General features: G+C 37.1%; 1 protein-coding gene across 4 annotated transcripts in view; it reads left to right on the top strand.

Annotated features, from left to right (window-relative positions):
* The window catches only part of rptor (regulatory associated protein of MTOR, complex 1), a 238779-nt gene that overhangs the window by 198765 nt on the left and 15658 nt on the right, over positions 1-24356 (top strand). Inside the window, exons 23-30 of one of the 4 annotated variants that reach the window (XM_026244672.1) lie at positions 1361-1464; positions 1819-1996; positions 4075-4185; positions 6950-7055; positions 11772-11886; positions 12463-12587; positions 12677-12778; positions 19772-19819. In XM_026244672.1, coding sequence (XP_026100457.1) covers positions 1361-1464; positions 1819-1996; positions 4075-4185; positions 6950-7055; positions 11772-11886; positions 12463-12587; positions 12677-12778; positions 19772-19819 — 889 coding nt within the window. Of the gene's footprint in view, positions 1-1360; positions 1465-1779; positions 1997-4074; positions 4186-6949; positions 7056-11771; positions 11887-12462; positions 12588-12676; positions 12779-19771; positions 19820-24356 lie in introns of all 4 variants that reach the window. The other 3 variants (XM_026244671.1, XM_026244674.1, XM_026244673.1) reach the window with 3 other exon arrangements.

Here is a 24356-nt window from a genome sequence, read left to right as displayed (position 1 = left end):
CGTTTAAAAGTAGACATTTTAAGCTTTCTGTTAATTTTTTTTTTTTTTTAAACATGACAGCAGCAACTATGAAATGCTGTATTTGTGCAAACTACATGAAATAAAAAGTAACATTTTAAGGCATCAAAGAAATGCTCATAACACATGGCTTTTCTAAAAGATAAGGATCCTAAGTACCAAAATGCACTGTGACAAACTAGGTGAAAAAAAAATCTAATAAATCAAGTATAAATGCGCTAACACTTATTTTTATTTTATTTTATTTTTTTAGATTAAGAAAATGTGCAACAAAAATGAATCATTATAAATATTTAATTAATATGAAGCTTTATTTTTTAAGTATCATGCTGCTAGCTTGTCAACATTGTTGCAAACTCTATTGAATCCAATTTTAAGTTGTTGCTTGTAAGGACTTCAACATCAGAACATATTGAACTTTTGCTTTGAGACTTTTAGTGTACACTGCCTCAAGCCACTGTGGTGCTAAATATCAGGGGACACTCAATCTTGTAGCAAGGCAAGTCGCTAGATTTTGGAATATAGCTGGTGTCTCACTTTTATGGGAATTGTAACTAAAAACATAAATAAATGTATTTATTTGTAAACTTATTTATTTGGTCTTATGTACAGTATCATTTATATCTCTCCTCCTTTACCTATCAATGATTATTGTGTATATTTCAGTGATCCACATCATATCTTTTTGTTATCTGTGTTTTTTTTTGTTTTTTTTTATTTATTTATCTAATGAAACTGTGGGACGTAAACGTTTTGATGTTTGATCTGCAGCCCAAACTCAGAATAACTTTATTTCCGTCTATTCAATCAAGATGAATATACCTATCTTTCCCTTCCCAGCAGGTTTTAGCATATAAATCAGATTAGAAACTCTCTCCAGATGCCGATGACAGAAAGGGTTTGTTAACTAGATTTAGATGAAGCATATAAATCAACTGCCTATGTTTTTACAGCATATTTTCAAATTTTTACTCTTTTAGGCTGTGATTATAGTTAAGAGGAAAAGTTTTCCTGTTGCTTTAGTCATTAGGATTGTATATAGATGCATAGTAATAGAGATGCATTCTCTGTATTTGCATATATTAACTGTATTGCATTTTACTTAGTCCTACGGGGTCACTAGAAAGTGTTTTTTTGTTGTTGTTTTTTAGCAATTAGATCCAAAACTTTAAAATGGCACAGTAGTCAATGCTGGTACAGGTATATGGTAAGTTTAGAATGTTAATGCAGTTTTTCCTTTAATTCTCGCTGCTTTTAATGCACTCAAGACTATGTTATGCACAGTTTTAGACATTTACATTTTTGTAATGCATCTGCCTTCTACCAATGCTTCTTACATCAGGCCACCATGAATGCTCGTACACAGAGGATTCTGGACTCAGGATCTCTGACCCAGTCAGCACCTGCCAGCCCCACCAGCAAAGGAACACTCATACATCAAGCAGGGTGAGTTATACATACTTATGTATTTAATTTTAGAACCATATAGTTGTCTAGAATGATTTTTTTTTTATTTTATTTTTTAACAAAAACGTAATAACTAATGACAAAACAAAATTTAATAGCTTGTGCATCTCTCTTATTTTACTGTCTTTTGCATTTTTTTAAGCAACATCTTGCTCTTTTTGAAATATAATTATTGGCTGTGCTTGGCTATTGTTGTTGACTTTATTTTAACATGCAGCATTGCAGTGCATGCTGGCCCTGTTCTTTTGCAGCGCATTAATCTGTATGTTATGGCCATGCTTGTTGGTGTTGTAGTGCTTCCCACAGATCCAAACCCTCTTCATCTCCCTCCAGCGGATCTCCACCTATGCCTGGTGCCTCCAGCTCTAGCCTCACCAATGAAGTCCCCAAACCACCCGTTCGAGAGGGGCTGCCTACTCGGCCACCATACACACCAACTCTGGGTGGCCAGGCGCCCCACTCGCAGCAGTTCCCACGCACCAGGAAGATGTTTGACAAGGGCCCTGATCAGGTACAACAGTGATACTGGTTTCCCGCAGATCTATCCACAAACAGCTTTACTGTCTATTTGAAATGTCAAATGATTCAGAAAAACTGTATTTTGCTTCCATGTGGTTGTCTTATTTTGTGTCACAGACACAGAATAAAACCACAAAATATGTTACCACTCATAGCCCAGTGTCCAAGGCCTTGGATGCCTTCAGTTTTGGTTTACAGAGAATGGTCCGAAAAAGAGAAAATATCCAGTGAGCGGCAGTTGTATGTACGAAAATGCCTTGTTGATGTCAGAGGTCAGAGGATAATGGGCAGACTGGTTAGAGACAATAGAAAGGCAACAGTAACTCAAATAACCACCCGTTATAACCAAGGTATGGAGAATACAATCTCTGAACACACAACACGTCGAATCCTGAAGCAGATGGGCTACAGCAGCACAAGACCACACCGGGTGCTCCTCCTGTCAGCTAAGAACAGTGGAAGATTGGAAAACTTTGCCTGGTCTGATGAGTCTCGATTTCTGCTGCGAAATTCAGATGGCTTTTCAAATTCAAATGAAAGCATGGATCCATCCTGCCTTGTCTCAATGGTTCAGGCTGGTTGTGGTGGTGTAATGGTGTGAGGGATATTTTCTTGGCACACTTTGGGCCCCTTAGTACCAATTGAGCATTGTTTAAACACCACAGCCTACCTGAGTATTGTTGCTGACCATGTCCATCCCTTTATGACTACAGTGTACCCATCATCTGATGCTACTTCTAGCAGGATAATGCACCGTCACAAAACTCAAATCATCTCAGACTGGATACTTGAACATGACAATGAGTTCACTTTACTCAAATGGCATCCACAGTCACCAGATCTCAATCCAATAGCTTTGGGATGTGGTGGAATGGGATATTCGCATCATGGATGTGCAGCCAACAAATCTGCAGGAAATGCTTGATACTATCATGTCGATATGGACCAAAATTTCTGAGGAATGTTTCCAACACCTTGTGGAATCTATGCTATGAAGATTGAAAGCAGTTCTGTAGGCAAAAGGTGGTCCAACCCTGTACCAGCAAGGTGTACCTAATAAAGTGGCCAGTGTGTGCTCTTGTTTTTGTGACCTATCAGGACACAACTCTGTATAATGACATGGGTATGACACAGGTATTACAAGGAGAGGGTGACTTATGAGGATATAACCCATGTTCCCATTTTCAAAAACGCTTATAAATCATACAGAATGAGGTTTTTTTGAGAAAGTAATAATGCACAAAGTTTTACGGTTTAAAAAAACCTTTACGCCTATGGGATGAACCCACTTTTCACAAAAACGTGTGTGTGTGTGTGTATATGTTTGTATAATAGTTGCATAAGAAGCAGAATAAAGCACAGTCAGGTTACATATTGTAATTTGCGTTTTTATATAGAAAATTAGACTTTTGTCTTAGACGCATTAAACTGATCAAAAGTGACAGTAAAGACATTTATAATGTTATTTATTTTCATTTAAAATAAATGCTGTTCTTTTTAAATTTTTTATTCATCAAAGTATCCTGAAAAATGTAACAGTTTCCATAAAATATTAAGTTAAATGTTAATCAATTATTAATATTAATATATATTTGTTTTCAACATTTATAATAACAAGGGATGTTTCTTGAGCATATCAGAATGATTTCTGAAGGAGCATGTGGCGCTAAAGATTGGAATAATAACTGCTGAAAATTCAGCTTTTCTGTCACAGGAATAAATTACCTTTTAAAATGTATAGTAAAATGGAATACAGTTATTTTATATTCTAATAATATTTCACAGTATTACTGTTTTTACAAATGTAGTCTTGGTAAGACTATAAGACAAATAAGACTTTTTTTTTTTCAAAAAGATTTTAACAAGCCCAAACTTTTGAATGATGTATTTTATTATAAAATGTAAAATATGAAAACATATAATTTGAACAAAAATCAATGATTTACGTTCATGATTTGTGTTAATGTAATAAGCAGCATAAATCACAGTAGGTAGGTCATAGTACAAGACCTGATCACAGAGCTTTTGGCGATTCAGATGCATGTTCTCATTTGCCTGTGTATTTCTCAGACTGCTGAAGATGGAGATGAGGCAGCCGCTCACAGGAGCTTCATCAGTGTGAATCTGCAGACCGGACTTTGCGACTGGAGTGCCAAATACTTTGCTCAGCCCGTCATGAAGGTGAGTGCTGCACAGATCAGAGGTCAGAACTAATTCAATTACTTCTAAAGCAAACAAATTCAGTTAATGAATTGACTTCAAATCATTACTTAAGATTACATTAGGCTGATTTAAGCATTGTTGATTTAGCATTTAAAATCTAAACGATATTAGTAAATGGATCTGAAAGAGCTGGAGCCCTCTTCTAATAATATCAAAAAATTATAATATTATCAACAATTGATACTGGAAGAAATGAAAGCCAGGCAAGTATCAGATTCTAAAGAACAGTCCAAAGGGTGAATGCAAAGGAGAATTCAAAGCCTGGCAGGATAATGTAACCAGAAAACAGCCCTCATGGTCAATAAGTACTTGAGGTTTAGGACACTCCAAACTGAGCAATGTTGGTCTGGGCAGGGTGTATTGTCTCCGCCTGGGAATTACAGGACTGGGCAGGGTACAGGAAGATGCAGAACAGATTTGATGGGACTAATCCAGATAAGATTAGGCAAAAAAAAAATGACTAGAGAGCTTGATTGGTTGGCAAGATACACTAAATGCTCTGGCAATAGGAACAGAGAATACAGAACAAAGAGCATTGCGCAAAACAATCTAAAAAAAGCTGGGTAGTTCTGAAATCACCTGACTTGGGACCACTGTGACCAGTGTGACTTGACAGCACTGAGAGCTCTTGACTTGAGGGTGCTAAAAATCTCTGTTTTAAATATTCCCTTTGTGTTGTTCAGGGGAGGTCCTTTTCTTTGTCCTTTCAGTCAGATGATTCTGTGTTATGGCCATTTTGATACATGGAGCACAGAACATCTCCCACTGAGGCCATGTTGATGGTCTGGCCTTCTGTAATGACACACTAACTCAAAAATCAGTTACGACCCAGTTGTGGGCATTTTTTTTTTTTCAAAATCTTAATAAGGTAGGTAAAACAGGTAAGTTGGCTTTAACAAAAGAGGTAGATGCCAACTGATGAATAAAACATGTAAAAGTCACTCTATTCTTAAGGGAACAGAAGGTATATCCACAGCAGCAGGGACTACAAATAAGGATCTTGTCATTACAGGTAAGTATCAGCAGGTAACAGTCTTTCTCTTCCCAAAGAATCTTTAGTAAACAGTACTTTGATGTGTGCATGTGTTTGTGTCTGTGTGAAAGGCCACAGTTCTGAAGTGTGGAGGGGATATTACTGTTTTTATTAGTTTTCCGCTTTCCCCTTCTTTCCAAAGCACTCGGGCAGTTGCACCCCTGAGGCGTCTGTCTGTTGCTAAGCAACCATGACCCGCTCTCTCCGTGAAGACGCTGAAATTTCAGCAAAGGAAAAATGGATTTGCAGCACTAAAAATTTATTTAAAAATGGCAATCCATATATAGCTATGGTTAGCTGTTCCTTCGTTGTTACGGGAAAAGATGAAGCTGATTGGTTGGTTATTGTCACGTGACCCGCGGTGCGCTAGCGGCATTCTGAAAAGTTGCGATGTTTTTAACTCGATGCGGTGCGGACGCGCCTGGAAAAAATGGGCCTACATTGGAAATAACTAACTTGCGCGCGCAAAAGACGCGATATGTGAACGGCCCCTAATAACCACTCTTGAGGACTCCATTAACTCAGACATATTCACAGTCCCAGCTGGGCAAGTAATCACATGTACAAGCTCACTGCTTCATTTCCACTTGAAAAAAACAAAAACAAATTATTGATTCATATTATGAGATTGATATGGAGCCACGGAGCTCCAGGAAGAGAGACAGGTGTGATTTATTTCCCTGTTTGAGGAGCTTGGACTTGGGCTTGCGGCATGGGATCGGCCCCTCCCTGGAGCTACAATCTGGAAGACTGGATTGATCAGGGATAAGTAGCTAGTGCTGTGATTCTCTCTCAGGGCTTCAGCTCTTTCTGTGCATCCTTGAATACTTTATTTAGCTATTTTTTTCAATTTTCTCATTCTTACAAATGGAGAGGCAGAGTTTGGGGAGAGGAAGAAATAATATCAGTCAACTTTTTAGAAAATTGACAGACATGGAAAATAGAGAGAGTGAGAGACCACATTCGAGAGAATGACTTAAGCTTTAAGCTTTGAATGACTAATAATATAAGTAATGAAGTTTGTTTACAGCAGACTGGCAATCCCAGGAACCAATAGAAAAAGAAAGTAGTGTATTAGCAGACATAGGCAAAGTGTGCAGGTTGTTAAGATTGCACTGCCTGCATTGTGTGATGCGTGGTTTGCGAGTGGTAGTCATAGTAGGGATCTGGAAACACATAGTAAGAATTGTTATAAAAACCAGTATAACTTGCCCGGTAGAGTCGATGGTCTTTACATTAGGAGGGATTAACAGGAGGGCTGCCACGACCGCTGACACGGTATACTAACCTTTTTAATACCCATCAGATAAAACAGAAATTGAATTCAGCTGAACTAAATTTACTGTTAATCACAACAAAGGTCTAAGCAAGCGCCCAACACTGACAAACTATGAGATAGAGTACGAGACCAAATGCAAGTCTCAACACAGTAAACAAACAAGTGTTTCCTAGCAACGACAACTGGGCTAAACAATAATGAAACAAGAAATAAATACCTTTACGGTCTGCTTTTAGCTTCTGCTGATTTAATATAAAGGTAATTTGACTCCACACAGTTACAGTCTCTGGAGTTTCTGTTCTCACAATTGTCAAAGCTGCATGTTTACATTTGAATGTTTGTGGTTTTAAACAATGTGACTCTTTTGGTGTATCCATCATTTGAAAATGTAATTCTTTCTTCTCTTTCAGATTCCAGAAGAGCATGACTTGGAGAGTCAAGTTCGTAAGGAGAGAGAGTGGAGATTCTTACGCAATTCACAAGTACGCAGACAAAGCCAACGCATCACTCAAAGAGGTACGGGTTTCCAACTGTATGCATGAAACTACCATGCTGTCTTATTTTAGCAATTTTCAGTCATATGTGGACATAACATATAAAACCTAACAAATGTCCTAACACTTTTTAGTTGACTTTATTTAACCCAATGGAGTCAATTAACGCGTAAACGCATTATGAATCCTGATAACCCCGAAAATAACTTAAATTACACTTTCAGTTTTGATCGTACAGATAAGAGCAATACATCAGTCGAATCTGTAAAGGGTCTACTTTTTTTTTGCTTACAGACATAATAACAACAAAACTTTGTGCATTTATAAAATAAAGATATTTATAAAATAAAGATAACAAACAAGGTGTGCTGTCTGCAGCCTTTGTCTGCGCTGATCTTCATTTAGGCAAACGTCATTAAAATGAACTAACTCAGTGAATACTCAACGAGGAGACATGAAAGATGTATCTATAGAAAGCTTGACATGTATAGTTTTAAACTAGACAAGTGCTGGCGAGAACAAATATTCTGTGATCAAGTAATCTATATGAAAATAATGCAATGTCCGTTTTTCACATCTCCCTTCATTATCTTCTAATGCGACCACACCCCTATGCTGAACACGCTATTCAGATTCTAATGTTTCACTGAAGCGCATGGCTTGAATGTGCCCATACAACAGAAGACAATGCAGCGAGACTGTTCTTCAAGTTTTTTTTTTTATTATTATTTTACTGTTTGCTTCACGATGAGAGGAATAAGACATAATTCACCCCAAAAAGATGTGATGTGGTTGAGGATTTGAGATTTGGATTTCCTCAGAAAAAAAAGAATGAAGCACTTTATTCAGCAGAAATCATAAACATGCTTTAAGTCCCTTTTTATTTATTTATATACTTGTACTAGTTTTCACATAACATGTAAACATTTTACTAGTTATACTTAATAGTTAGACTTTTTCCAAAGACTTTTTCCAAACTATAATTCCTGACTAAATGTATAATCAAGTGAAAAATTATGTTTCAATAACAATATACAGTACTATACCATTCAAAAGCTTGATGTAATACAAACCTGAAAAATATTCTCAGCTCTTTTCAACATTAATAATGATAATAATAACAATAAATGTTTTTTTTGTTTTGTTTTTTTTTTTGTAGAAAATCAGATTTTTTTAAAGGATTTCTGAAGGATTGTGTGACTGGAGTATTGATGCAAAACAAAATCAGTTTTAAAGTCAGCCTAGATTGTTCATAATAAACTGTTTAACTGCACTTGCAAGTGGATATTAAATTATGTTGTGGGATCATTAAATATATTCTAAATAAACTGAAAACACAAAATTATATACATTTATATAATTTATAGAAAATTCTGCTATTTTAACATACTATAAATGGAATCTATAAATGGAATCTACACTACAGTACACTACAGTATCTGCATCCCATTTTATGCTTAGTGCCTCCAAAAAACCAAACTGATAACTGTGATCTTTTTTAACATATTTCAAAGAAAAAAACAGAAAATATAATTGTATATACCAATACAGATTACCAAAGACTATAGACCATAAACATGACATGAGAAAAAAAAAATAATCTACTCATTCTGAAATTCACCTCCATCACTGATATAACAATCAATCGAGCAGTAGCCATAAAATTCTTTGAAATTAATAAAACCCATACAATACTTCTGCCGTTCCCCACATACCCAGTTGGGCAGTCTTTAAATATCTCACTGCACCGTAGGCACTGGGTCAGTGAACATGGCACCTGGAACTCCTGGTTGTATTTTCCAGAAAATGTACTCCAGTTCACACCTATTTAACATAAAAGAACACAAAATATTAAAGCAATATTAAATCAATTTGAAGGAAAGGCAGAAGAGCCATACAAGGAAAATATTTTAAATGTATTTTTAAATATATTATAGGATTGTGTTAGAAAAAGTGTTATTTGCTTTGTCTGTAAAGTACCTAAGAGATTTAATTTATAACCAGCATCAACCTCAACTAAATTAAGTTTGTCAAGTCAAAATTTTGGTTGGCTTGGCTTGAGAAAGCATAACCTGAAAGTATGGAGTTTTTTCAATATGAAAATATTACAGTTGAGGGCAATACAGTCTATCAGAGAAAGAAAAAACAGATAGTTGAGAGGAGACCAACAGAAAGATGAAAAGAGACAGACACTGACAGTGTCCCTAAAATGTCATATGAAGTCACATGAAGGTAAATTTTTAGGAGTGACACTTTACATTAAGGTGTTATTGGTAAAACACTAGTTAATGTATTAAATAACATGAACTATAAATGAACAATGCATATATATATATATATATATATATATATATATATATATATATATATATATATATATATATATATATATATATATATATATATATATATATATATATTATTTTATTTTTTTTGGCAATGCATGCAACCATAAATGCCATTACTTTTATTAATAAAGTCTTTCTGCTCTATTATAAGACATCTTAAAGCTCATTTTAGGTGAAATCAGACTTTTAAAGACCAGCAGAATCCCTGTCACTTCGAATACTATATCATAAAACATATCATAAATGTGTGTATAGATGTCACTGTGCTACAGTCTGCAGTGAGGAGTACTTGCAAATAAAAGCCTACCTCAGAGTTATCACTTTACTGCTGTAGTATCTAAAAATTTTACTTAAGGAAAAGTTTATTTTTGATTTTTGTGCAATACTAGACAACTATTCTAGTTGTAACTAGATTTTAATTATTTTAATATATTTTAATTCTCTCTCTCTCTCTTTCTCTCTCTCTCTCTGTCTCTATATAGCTGATGAGTCAAGAACAGTCTTTAACCAAACTTTAATGAAATGGTACAAGATACTGTAGACATTGAGTAACTCAAACTCAGTTCATGTGGAGACAATATCCATTTTATTTTTTAAAAGATTTAAAACCATAGCTTTTTTTATAATTAAAGGGTTCCTATTATGCTCTTTTCTAAAGTCTTGATTTTTTTTGGGGGCGTACTAGACCAGCCTCTCATACTAGGTTGTTCAGTAAACATTTGATTATTATATTGATTATTTTTCACATGTTTTACATTATTACAATACTTAGCTGGTCAGTATGTATTGTGATTGGCACCACTCGACGCCTGGTCGAGAAATGTCATGCCCCTTACCAAAGCCACTGGCGAGCTTCAGTGTAAATATTGCATAAAAATCAAATCAATATGACAACGTCTGCCTTAGGAAAGCTAGCTTGTCTCCGTCATAGTGATACACTCGTTGCCTTCTTTAGTGTAGTTGTAGTTTTGATTTCTGTAAAATATAATATCTCCTTTTGAATTGGATTTTGAGCTTTGTAACTTTGCAGATCTTTTTTATGCTCAAACAGCAGTAGTTGTATTAATGTATTAATTAACATGAACTAACAATGAACAATACATTTTTTTGTTGTTGTTTAAAAAATTTACATTTTATTATGATTAAAATGTACGTACGTTTAAATTTGCAGTCATCTAAACTTTAGACAGCAGAAGAACAATACTTTTCATCCAAAAAGTAACTTTCATACCTAAAAATCATTTACTTTTTTTTTAAATGATTGTGCTCCATTTTCACAGGCAGAGAGAGAATCCTACTGAGCATGTGGAGATTAAGTGTCATCACTCCAGCTTGTTTTTGATTGAAGGAATTCCACCTTAAACGACCCACACACACACACACAAACGTACACAAAAAAGTGTCCCCAATTCTTTTTTTGTTTTATGATACTTCAGTGGATATAGCATCTGTTCAATTAAAATCAATCTTGCAAAATAACTTTGTTTAAAAGGCTATGTTTAAAATGTGTTTAAAGGGCTGCAATTATTTTTTTCAAAACAAGGCATGGTACTGTTTTGTGAAGTCAAAAGATTGATTCATTTGCAAATCTGCCATTTAATTATGATTCTAAACAGCTGATCAAAAATGATTGCATATGTTGCACATGACTGCTTATATATTATCATGGAAAATGATTCGTAGTCATATATAATGATTTTCACTGATAGACAATAATTTTTCAGTAAGTTTTTTTGAGGGGACAGCGTTATTTCACTGGGGCTTGTGGCCCAGAAAAAAAGGGGCTAGTGACATCCCTGGTCTACAGTAAATCTTTATCTGGATTGCTTTTAATCTCTGTACATTAGTTGCTTTTGAGTAATAAGAATGTGGAGTTTCACAAGTGGAACTGGGTGAACCAGTTATGTGCTGTAGATTTTGTGTGTGAAAGCCCCAAGCTTAAAGAAAGAGATGTGCCTGGCTCCCTGGCTGAAGTCAGCATCTCAAACAGAATGGCTAACATCCTTACGTCAGTGCCAGCTCACTCACACAGAAGTGCGCAGGACTGATTGCGTCAGAGCGGAGGCTCCTGCTCACTCTCATGTGTCTTTCTCCTTTCATCACTCTCTCCACCATCCTCCTCTCTGAAGCCGAAAGTGGGGCTGCCCTCATTCAGTCTAGCTGGAGGAACTGAATCAAACCCTTAATTCCCTCTGAGGTCATTTCGTGCATGTTTTTTTTTTTCTCATCTGCAAGTCTCACACTGAAGTTCAGTAGTGTCACCCTCATTCATTTTCCTCCAAAACTTGTAAACCAAAAGACTGCTGTGGTCATTATTCAAGCTCAACATTTCAGTGACTAAACCTGTTGTAACTGATCAACATTCTTATCCATCCCTCTTGTGGTTTTAGGAGTGACAAGGTTAGATGATCAGATCTTCATCAACAGAAATCCAGGAGTTCCATCAGTGGTGAAGTTTCATCCATTTAACCCCTGCATCGCTGTAGCTGATAAAGACTCAATCTGGTTAGTGGCAATAACATCCAAATGAATCTACAATCATAACCCTTTCAAAGAGAAACCAACGTAAGCAAGCATAGCATAGAACAGTGTTTCCCATAAATTATGTAGACTCTGCTGGCAAACCAGTCTTATTTGCCCTGCATAAGTTTCATATTGAACCGATGAGATATATATATATATATATATATATATATATACCCTGCATAAGTTTCATATTGAACCGATATATATATATATATTTCAGTTTATTTAACAGGGACAATGCAGTATAACATAGCTACAGTTTCATGCAGCCGATGCTCTACATATAGGCTTCTAGCCAATGGCTAATTTGCAGCCCCAGTCCCTGGTTAAGCAAAAAATAATAATAAAATAAAAATAAAATAAACAACTAAGTCTATGTACAATGTATGTATGTTGTACTATGTATGTTATCTGTTCATTAGTGACATGTATTTGGAATGTTACACTTGTCATGTATGCTAATATTCTTCCTGAACCCAAAGCTAGCAATCTAGCTTAATGTGCATACAGAGACATTGTGAACTATTACAAGTGTGTTCTCTGTTTGTGGAACAGTTTTTGGGACTGGGAGAAAGGAGAGAGGTTGGATTATTTCTACAATGGGAACCCACGATACACGCGCATTACAGCTATGGAGTACCTTAATGGACATGACTGCTCTCTCCTCCTCACTGCCACTGGTCAGTTCACCTATCATGTTGATGCAAAGTTTGATCATTCAAATTTGTCACTTTCTATGCTGACTTGCACCATGCCACTTTTTGTTCAGATGATGGAGCTTTGCGAATTTGGAAGAATTTTGCTGACCAGAGGAATCCAGAGATGGTCACAGCGTGGCAGGGGCTGTCCGACATGCTGCCCACCACACGAGGTTTGCTTTCACACTCATACACTCTCCGTGCGGAAACCGCTCTTCTTCTGTCATCAAAGTTTATTTTCCCCCCGTCTACTCTCTGCTCGGCCAGTGTTTGGAAAAAGCTGTCGGAATTTCCAGTCTACTTGCATGACGCTGGACTGTAGAGATGCCCATGGGTGCTCTGGTACGAAAGCAAAATGTTATTCATTATATTAGTTATAGTTTTGTGGGTCTATTTAAAATAATTTCAGTTTGCTGTTATTAAAAAAAAATGGCAGATTTTTATTTCACAGTTGTTTGTGTTGGACAACATTTGTGCGATTTGTATTTATTATCCTATCTGGAACTTTCTTTTTTTGAGTATGCGTATAATTTACATTACACATTAAAGGTGCAATAGGTAATTCTTCAGAAATTTTTTTTGTTATGCTGGTTGAAAGTCTCCTCACATCCTAATAGCAGTCTTTAAGTTAAGTGGTCTAAATGTATTCATCTTTATTTATATATTCTGTGGAATGCGTAGGACAAAGAAATGTTTTGTCCAATCAAAAAGCTAGGCCCAAGCGTTTTAATTGCCTTTCCTTCCTGCCTGTCAGCGTATATATCTGCATACCTCTGCGTACCTTATGCGCATGGACAGGATATGTCATTGTAACGATATTCACATCTCCATATTCATCGGGAAGGAGGAGGCGGGAACTGGCGCACAATCAAAACATAATTTTAATATTCAAAATAAATACAAAACAGCGCGTCAGCCCCTCACGGTGACTGACGCGCACAAATAAAAAGCAAACATAAAATAATATCCCAGGCCTGGTCCTCTCTCGTCCTTCACGGTCGTTGCTCCAGTTTTATATCCTTCCATCTCCTACGTGGGACTCGATACTGGCGGTGGGGCGCAGGTGCAGCTCATCTTCAATCACTACACCTGGCCTCACTCCTCGTTCCCACGCCTCTCGGCCCCGCCCCACTAACCACAGTCATCAATGCGTTATACATGCTGTGCTGACAGAACGAGAATGACAGACCAACAACCCGATCTTCCTTCCTGGTATTGTAGTACTTTTAATGTTTTCTCACTGGTGAATAGATGTCTTCACAGGTCCAAAAATTTGTGCCCGAACCCAAAAGAGACCCGTAATGTACTGCACCGAACCGACCCAGACCGTCTATTATTTCAAAAGCTGGACCCGGACCCGTGTAGATCCGAGGTTTTCACGGGTCCAAAAATTTGTGCCCGAACCCGAAAGAGACCCATAATGTACTACACCGAACCAACCCAGACCCGTCTATTATTTGAAAGCTGGACCCATCTCCCGCTGGGAAGACACAGATCCAACTGGACCCGATTGTCTCATATTCCACCTTAAATTGCTATTACAAGTCAATAAACCTGTTGCTTACCTAATTTAAGGAGCCGTAGTCTCTCTTCATTGTACCTGACTGCCTGTGATGCATTACAATCCCCCGATAAGAAAGTTATCCATGTTATTCTGCTCGTTATTCCAAGTCCAAGCTTAAAGGCCATGTTGCAGGTTAAACACTACTTTCGATTAATGGGTACATAAATCACTCAAGATATGTATATAATTTTTAAAATGTCTCAAAAATAAAAAAACTATTTTTTTAGTTTTTGGTATTAACGTTTTTTTTACGCAACTCGGTGATGACGTCATGTTGGGGAGAAGTCGAGGAAAGGTAGCCTCAGTCTAGTATGATGCAGCGTTCCAGGCAACCTGTAACCCGTGTTTTTCCAACCTTAAACCCATGAAAGTACACTGGAATGGCAATCAAATCTGTGACTTCCCACCCGTGAATTCGTGTCTCATACTAGATCGATGCACTCCCAGTTCCGAGGTCACACAGCACGCGAAACAACGATGACAGCCCCTACGAATAATACTGCCTGCTGATGCAGTGTTTATGCAAGTAGTACACGCTGAAAAAACGATTTTAGGTCAATGCAACGTTGCAATAAAATAAATAATCTAGTTACAATTACTTGCGCTCAAAGTTTGGCGTAACTTGCCTGGAATGGTACAAAGTCGTTAGTAGTGGTATGAAATAGTGATTACGAGCTCAAAAACCTGCCTGGAACGCAGCATCAGAACTATAGCGAATGACAGGGATGAGGAAGAGGTGGAGAGAGCAAATATGTATGATGGCCCGCAGCTGTGTAATTTCGATCGAGCCAGTCATGAGAGGGCAAATGAGGAATTGCCAAGAACTGATGTCCGTCGAAGCCTATAATGCATGGTCCGAGGAGAATTAGTGGAGAGTTGGTGAAGTGTGCTGGTGAGTTGCTATCATTTAGCATCGCAGCAATGAGCACTGGAGCTAGTTTACAAGCAGCAGTGCGCAATAACGACACACACACACACACACACATATATATAATTTTATTTATTTATTACTGTCATTGAATAGCACAGAGTGTAAAATAAATGTTTTCTTTATATCTAGTGGCCGTGATCATGACGTTAGTTCAGAGAAGTACCGGTAACCTTTGTCATAGTGTCGTAGAAATGGTAAATTTTGTCTTTGTCATCTAGAAATAAAAGGCATCATGCTAGCTATATGGACGTTTCTAAGCGTTTATCTCGTCCTCCGGTGAAAATGTTTTTGCAAACGTAGCCGTGAGTCTGTCGCTGTGTTTGACAGGAGCTTGTGTGGGTGCCGTCCCATGTAAACTGCGTTAGAAAGCTTGTGCTGTAGGGAAGTGAGTGCGTTTGGGTCACTGTTGGTCGCTATCTCACTATCTATCTGTCTGTATCTATCTATATACTGTATCTAGTCTATCTATCTATATATATATGTATTTATCTTTATCTATAATCTGCGTTCTGCGCTATCTGAATACTCTCGTCTCTCTAGTCACTCTCAATGCTCTCAAGGCGGCTTTGGTAAATTCTCTCCCCAACGTGAAGTGATGCAATGCATTGTGGGGGAAAGGAGACCGCTGTAAGATAGTACCTATTTTTTCGTATTATATTCCGTTTTGTGATACCCAACAACATAAAATCGATGAATAACAGTTTAAATGTTTATTACCAACAAGCAAATTGCACATATTCGTTAAAAAATTAACCTTGCAACACGGCCTTTAATCCACTCATTATTTCAGCTTCAAAAGTCCACTTTATGTCACATTGACGGATGACAAATGCGACTGTGCACATGTACATTCTGACTCAAGTTAACTCGCATAATAACTTCGACTGTTTGCCCTTTTGAACTATAATAATCTTTGCTCGTTTACTGCCATGGCCGCTGACGTTATTTATTTGCCATCATCTCTGTGCTGTCTGCTCTGCGTCGAGTCTGAATCTGACCACTAAAACTGTAAGATTAAACGGTTAATTTATATGAACATAAAAGATCAAATGAGGGAGAATGGGAGAAAATGTAAAGTGCAGTTTGTCCCTCACTGGTTGCCATAGAAACATGACTCGCGCTCGAGACTGCACATGCTGCTAGCTGGATCAACCTAAAATATGCTTTTTAATGCAATTTGCGCGTCATAGGAAACTTTCACGTGGCAGTTCACCTCAGATTTAGTTGCTGATTTGAAATATATTAAATATGAGTGCGTCAAGTCTGCAAGCATTATTACCGTGCGTGCACTTGCATTAACTCGGAGTCTGCATGCTCTGCTTCTAAGGGCAGAGAGAGAGAGAGATCGTTTTTTTTTTTTTTTTGGCTCACACTTTTCCTAATTTTACAAGTTGCTAGTTACAAAAAACACTAGCAGTGTCTGATCACGGCCAGCTGTTCTCCGAGTTCGATGACTCCGATCGCACGGTATTACTCACAATGTTAAACAGACCCGGGACCCGAAGTAATAGATTCGGACCTGGCTAATCATTTAAAATATAGACCCGAACCCATATGGGTCCCGGGTCGACGGATCTTGGGTGCACTGTGAAGACCTCTACCGGTGAATGACACATGATGTAGCCAGCAGTTTCCAATTCAAGTCCTCGTGCCCCCCACTCTGGTGTAATTTATTTAACACACCCGATTCAGATAACTGGCTGGAATTGGGAACTGCTGATGTAGCCTATTGTAGTTATGTTGTCTCTGGTATTCTGGTCTGTGAGTGTAAATGCATTCATTGAGTGTGGCTTTGGACGGTGATTGCAGGGAGGGTGGGACATTCACTTTCAGTGCTATCAGGCTAAAGTTAGCATTCTCCCAGAACTCCTACTGCACCTTTAAACTACATAATGGCTAATTAGCCTACTTTTGTTCAACACATTTATATTTTTTTCAGTTATGTGTCTCAGTTTTCCGTGATTAATATTAGTTCTGTACCAGCTTCTTTTCTGTTTGTGGACAGACTGAAAATCTTACGAAGACTTTAAAATTCAGATCACTGACAAATAATTGTTGTTGTGTATGTTGAAGTTAAGCCTCCTCATATCAGATTACAAAAACTGACAAGAATAAACAAAATAATAATACAGTCCCGAAGGGTTTTCATTATTCCAGATGGATGGATATCAAAACAAGAAGAGCCTCATAGACCATGAAGCCTACCTTGCTTCATCTGTTGTATCTAGATTTATCTCATAACCTGGTTGTTCCTGGTGGGACTTCGAGAAATTAAATTGCACATTGAAGTGAGCTGAAGGACAAGTCAAAGTCAGCATGAGTCAGACTAGGACTGACATTAGTTGTCAGCAGTAGGGCTTATCCCAACTTGTCAGTTAAACCCAGTTAGACTCACAGACACACTGATTTTATTTTTTTGTGTGTGTGTGCGTGCGTGCGCGTGTATGTGTGCAGTCAGCCTCAACTTTAAGATGCATTTTTAGGAATAGTTCATATCATCTACAGTATACCCCATGCTTTACAAAAAAATATTTTTGTGTTCTTTATTCCTCTAAAACATTAGGCAGAGCATCAAGACAATCGCAAACAACATAATTAGATATTAACTGTCACTGTCAAAAAGGACAAAAAAGGTAAATAGTTCATATAACTCCTTTTAATAGCTTTGTATGAAAAATGGATTGCAATGCATTATTCTCTGAAAGTCTTCGCAAATTCATATGTCTCATTTTTACTTCGACGTTCAAACTTGATACTGTCACAGTAACAAGTGAAATGTGCTTCTGTTCAAAATGGCATACTGCATAGTACTACTCAATGTTTATACAGTATGCTGTCTCTCCATATTCTGTATACTGCACATTATGCAAAAGAATGCAACTAACCAGATGACCTACTAGATTTGCCAGTGTGTGCCGTAAGCAAGAGCACAATTTAAAATATTGAATCCCACTCAGTCTTTGAGTCATTGTGTTTGGACTGCCTCATGACATATTTGCATAAAAATGGATCAAACATGACACAAATTAAACTTTTGCATATATTTTGAATATATTACTGTTTTATATACTGTAATATTTCAGGTATATACTGTACGCTAAACAGTATACCACAGCAAACACAGCCTTTGTGAGCGCAGTATGGCAGGCGAGCAATGGCGGAATGCAAGATATTCAGTTAATTACTTACATTTTAGTCTGTTCTTCACAAATAGATACCATAGAGCTGATCTCAGAACACTCATTAAAACTGGTTTTAAGGACAGCTGCTGGGAGAAAGACCAGTGGCATAATCTGAGCCGAGTCATGCCTCCATCACAACAGAAGATTGAAGGAAATCCTAGAATGTCTTTATGACCTTACCACTGACCTAGATCCTAGCCATCTAGCAATTTATGAATATAATTTCTACATGAAAAGGCATGTTGTACATAAATCCATGCTGTATGGCACTTTTACCTCAACTTTAAAGTGAAATGTTTTCATTTCAAGAATGTGTAAGTAAAAGATCTGTAGCTTTAATAGAAATCATAAATGTTTGTGTCCTCCAAGTTTGATTGTTGTAGCCCTCATCCTTAGTGCTGTTTCTTATTCCTGTTTTCCCTACATAAAGGAGGAACAAGGCATCTGTCAGCAGTATGACAATGCTTGCATACAATACTTGCTAAAGGCCAATAATTTTTTTTTAAAAGTGCCTGTTTGTCATACTGTTCTTTAGTATACTTACTTATACTTATACTTACTTATACACTCACAAATTATCATCCTGATAACAAACAATAAAAACATATATATATATATATATATATATATATATATATATATATATATATATATATATATATATATATATACACAATTATTATTATTATATATATAAACAATAAAAAATTTACAAAATTATATATATATATATATATATATATATAATACAACTATAAATTATAAACACAAGGAGATTCTTGAGTTTCTAGCTTTTGTGAAGAACTCCTGCACATCTGTGCTACTTTTAAAGTGGGCAAAAAAGTTTTGGCTCTGAGAGCTGATTTCAGCCTTGCTATTCGTCTCCCTGTGAAAAAAACTGATTTACTTGGCAGCTGTCATGCTGGGAAACCACAGCCTTGTTCTCCCTCCCTTTCCTGCAGTGTGTGAATGTGTGGATGTAGATAAGATATGAGGTGAATTAAGTTCAGGTGGAATATAAGTGTGCTTCATATCTCTGGGTGTGTGTGTATTCACCAGTGTGTGTGAGAGAGCCTGTTTCGATGTATAAGTGTGTGTGTATGTGTGTCTGATAGGCCTGGTTTCAAATGCTGCCCTGAAACATTGTGCCACACTTTGATAATGTAATGCCACATAAAGTGTTGATAGGCCAAGTGTGCACTGAGGGCCCATAGTAGCCACTAGAGATACATTCTGGAGCACCCTTCTTAAATCTAAATTGAAAGATGAAACACCCTGCTGTCTTGTGGACTTCACTGAACTTTTTGTAAAGGCTAGTGGAAGACCACAAGTGTACATAAAGTGCCCTGTTTGTGATGGCTACAGATCACATGCTGGCTGTGTGCTTACGTTTTTGCTAACATGGTGGTGTCTTCTGGCTAATATACTGACCGGCCCTCCTGATCTCCTTCTTGTGCTCTTCCCCTCTCTTCCTCTTCTTCTTTTACAGGTCTGGCCCGACGGGTCTCAATCTATCTTGACAGAAGTAAGCAGGGAGGTGAGTGCTTCTCTCTCTTCTTTTTCTTCAGCCCTATTTGGTGTTTGCACATGTGGCACTAAACATCTGATGTTTTCCTGTTCCCAATTATAGCCTAACATTCTTTTCTGCATTCATCTGATTGGCTCTCTTCATTCTTACTGCAATTCTGATTGGTGGAAGTCAGCACTGACCAATATTTATATTTTTTCTTCTTAATTTTCAAGCACTAGTTTTGGTGAAAAATAGCCAGAGTTCTGTACAAAAGGAATTAAAAGTAACTTTAGTACAGAGCTCATTTTAGTACAGAGAAACAAATGATAGTGTGGTGCTCCATTTAGCTGATGAAAGCAGAACTAAATTCGCTAAAATTTACAGTCACACAGGAATGTAGAATCTGTAGGAATTTGAATGGTTTGTATAGAAATCTGGATTTTGTGTTGGCTTTCTCAATGCTCAACACACAGAAAATTGTATAATTTGCTTTTAGTAAGATACCCTGATCAACATTACCATCAACATAAGTGTATAAATCAGAAACTGTGTGTGTGCACGTGTAAAGAATCTTGAAGATTCAAGATTTTTATTCGTCCCATACACGATTATATAGAGAACATATAACCAGCAGTGATTACTCACCTTTCACTGGTGGTTATATATTCTCTATATAATTGTGAATGTAATGAACAAAAATCTTGAATCATATGTGTATATTATGCTACTGGATGAAGAGAATATTGATACTGATAAGAATGATGACATTTTGTGTGGAAAATATATTCTAGGTGTGTGTGTGTGTGTGTGTGTGTGTGTTGTAACAACAATGGGTCACACATAATAATTAACTCAAATGATATATAGGGAATTTGAATAATTAATCAGGAATATGATTAATATATATCTCATATGACAGTTACACTAAATTTTATTGATTATGAAAAATAGCTCAAATTGCATTCATCAATAAATCATTACAGGACACTGTAACTTACTCATTAATATGTCAATATTCCATTCTTCATATCAATTATTGTGATATCTCTTACTGTAAATTACTGCAAATCAAACAGTGGTTTGTCCAGCAAACGGCCGTAAGATTAAACTATCAAATTTCAATAAAGTTATCACTTCTTATAATTCAAGGAAAAATATTCTCTGGCCATGAAAACATTATCCTATCATTATGATAAATTTAGTTTCTAAATTTAAAGCTTGTAGCTAAAGATCAGACATCTCAGTGACTCGTAATGTGACCGGGTGGTGGAGACAAGAATCATGAATATATGGGTTTTTAATAATTCACTAATAGTACATCGAAACTACAAATCACACAGAGTAAATATGCGTACGACAATACAGACAGTAAACTTTGTACAAGAAATTACAGAATCCCAATAAGGGAGAGAAAAAGAGAGAGAGAGAAAGAGAATGAGCTCAGGTATGAAAATCACAGTCAGTAACTTTTGGAAGCCAACAACGATTCAAATCATAGCAACACTTTAAAGCAGCATTTAAATTTCCATAGAAAAGTGATACTTGCCAAGTGTCCAATGTGCGTGAGCTGGAGACCGGCGCGCGTGCTGGAGACCGGCGCGGTATTTGAAAGGTTCAACAAACAATGTTCCAGAATTCGTCTTCCTCGTGTGGAGAGGCGAATAGTTGAATAAACTTAGTAAAGAAAAGAAAAGAAACAATGAAAACGAAAGCTTCCGGAGGAGCCATGAAAATGGCTTCCCTCTCCGCCTCTCAGCCTCCCGGCTGAGAGGGACGGCGATGTTAGAGCGGCTCGAGGCCGCTCAGAGGGACGAGCGGAAGCGACCAGGGTCGACAGGAGAGCAGCGTGTCAGAGAATGAAGAGCGAAGAAGAGAAGAGGCGGACCTTGTTCCGTCGGTTCTTATGGCTTGGGATGGTTCACGCCTTTTTTCGCGTGAACAACCAATGAACGTCCGCGATCTGAAGCGGGGAAAAGTTATTTTGTCTCTGTGGAAACACCCACCCTACTAACTTTGGGGCTTGTTAGATTTCAGCAGTGATATTCTAGCAAGTTCTTAATTCAAGATTAATAGATTTTACACACATTTTACACAGGGGAATAGTTGGGTCACAACATGACGATTCCAAAAACACCAAACAGTACATATATAACTGATAGCAACACGAAGTTACATTCAAATGCAGAATTTACACACATTTAAATATTAACACACGCTAATAAATTGCAGATAGTCCCAATTTATATGGGAAACATCTCAAAGCACCAACAAAAACAATACTGTATACTTTTAGACTACGTCTGAGGTATTAGTTTAGGATACATTGAGAAAAAGGTACCAGTGAATGGGCTCTTTCCTGTCCTGTTGCCCAGTGGGGTCATAAAGTTTTATGAGCTGCAGAGGAGTAGGGGTTACAGAAACATGACCATTTGAGAACCTTAAAATGAGGAGACACACTTCCAATTTATAAGCTAGTAAAATTATAATCCTCGCATAACAAGGATTAACCATTGTACGCACAGACATATTCAAAATACATATTATTAATAAAATGATGCATGTAAGAAACTTTAAGAAAGGTTTCTTTTTGTCTCCAGTCTCTTCAGGAATGTGGTTGGGGGTTGCGTATCTCCTTTGAGGCTCGCACGGGTATCGTAAATATTTTAAGTCCAGCCAGGCTAGCGCCAGGCATTTAGTGTGAAAAGGTTTCATTTATATGCCTGAATTTAACCAATGAATCGATGACCTGCATATGCGTTACAGTGTGCTGTACACAAACGTCTTTTTCCATATCAATTAGTTAAACTGTTGAAAGTTCATATTAATTACTAGGGTCTGAGTTTATTCACTTAAGCATAACGCTGGAATTCCAAACAGTGAAGACAAACCAAATTCTAGATAAATGTGCTTTATAAAGTTTTTATTCCTGATGTGAAATTCTCTCTTGGCTTCTTCATTTATATCTCAGCCGTGTTTGGAGGGATGAATGTGAGGGGATTTTCTCTTTCCTAAGATTGGATTTTTGATAGACAGCAGAAGTTTTGAAAGTAGGGCAGCAGTGCTACAGTTCAAGCATTTCCTGATCCACCGAACTTTTTACTGTGTTTTTGGGCACTCATATAAGAGTATTCTTTACTCTTATGATTGATCAGCATCGGAGAATGACAGCCAGTCAGTCAGAACTGAACCAGGGCTCCACACCAGTCAGGAAAAAATTACCCACTTATCCTCCATATGGTGCTGTTAGCATGAAAGCTGAAGCTTTGCAGAAAATTGGAAGTTTGTTTTGGTCAGTTTAATCTAGAGGTCTACCCAGGCAATAAACTGAAGCCGGAAGCCCTGTGAGCCGACCAGTGCTGTCAAATTATAAGACAGAACCCAACCTGAACCTGAATCTCTCACTCTCAAGGGGCAGTTATACTGCACCCCCCTAACTTCCATTCATACGCATGCAAATGTGTCAGATCGGAAATATAAGCTCATGTGAAAATGCATTCTGCTGCATTCCAGAGTTCAAGTTTGGTGAACTCTGACTTGAACTTTTGCATCACGTGAAGACATGTGACCAGTAGAAGATCGATAAGTCACTGTGTGACCTGTCTGTACAGAAATTCAAAAATGGAGGAAGCTCTAATTTTAGCCGCAGCACAGCTTCCTATTTTATAATACATATTTAAAAGATTGTAAAAAAAAATAAGGTGCATGGTTCGCGGTGTCAATGGAAACAGGAACAGATGGTATATTTGAATGCTGACACATTTTATAATTTTTGTATATATATATATATAGAGAGAGAGAGAGAGAGAGAGAGAGAGAGAGGAGAGTGTACAATATAATAAGATGCTTTCGTTGTGTCGCAAAAGACACAGTACAAGCACATTAGAATTCATGTTGTTATAACTGAGGGGAAACCTTGGTCCCTGATGTTGTATCCTGCTCCCGCCCATATTTGCAGCAGCATCCAAAATTGTTTTACACATTCAGTCTAATGTGACCGCTCCTTCAGTCTTTTTCCTAATCAAGTGAGTAGACCCCGACACATGAATTCTCAGCACTCTTACTAAAATATAAGAGTGCATTTTTGCACAAAATGAGTTGAAATTAATTGTAAAAATTAAATCATAAAATTGTTTATAAATAAATAACCAAAGCAACTCAAGCCTTTATATAGACTTTATTTGGACACCATATAGTACAATTCTAGAAACTTTCAAATGACTGTGCCTTGGTGTACAAGCAAAGGTAAATAGAGAAGATTTTAGTGTAGAGGCATTTAACTGGCCTGCACAAAGACCAGAACCCCACTGAACATTTTGAGTTGAATTGCAATGCCAAAATCAATGTCTGATGGAGAATATTCTGCTCTTGTGTCTAAATGCAAGAACATCATAACAGCTTGTTCTAACTTAAAATGGAATGCCTTTCAGAAAAGTGTGAGCTATTATAGCAGCAAAAGGAAAACCAACTCCCTGTTAATTTCCATTTGACATTGAATGTTCAACAAGCATTTAAAGGGACAATGTTAAAAAAAAATTATTCAAATATTGAAAAACCACTACAACAG

The sequence above is a fragment of the Carassius auratus genome, unplaced genomic scaffold (assembly GCF_003368295.1).
Source record: "Carassius auratus strain Wakin unplaced genomic scaffold, ASM336829v1 scaf_tig00006882, whole genome shotgun sequence".
Classification (NCBI taxonomy): domain Eukaryota; kingdom Metazoa; phylum Chordata; class Actinopteri; order Cypriniformes; family Cyprinidae; genus Carassius; species Carassius auratus.
Note: the sequence above shows the minus strand (reverse complement) of the source record. Positions and strands in the feature narration are given on the sequence as shown.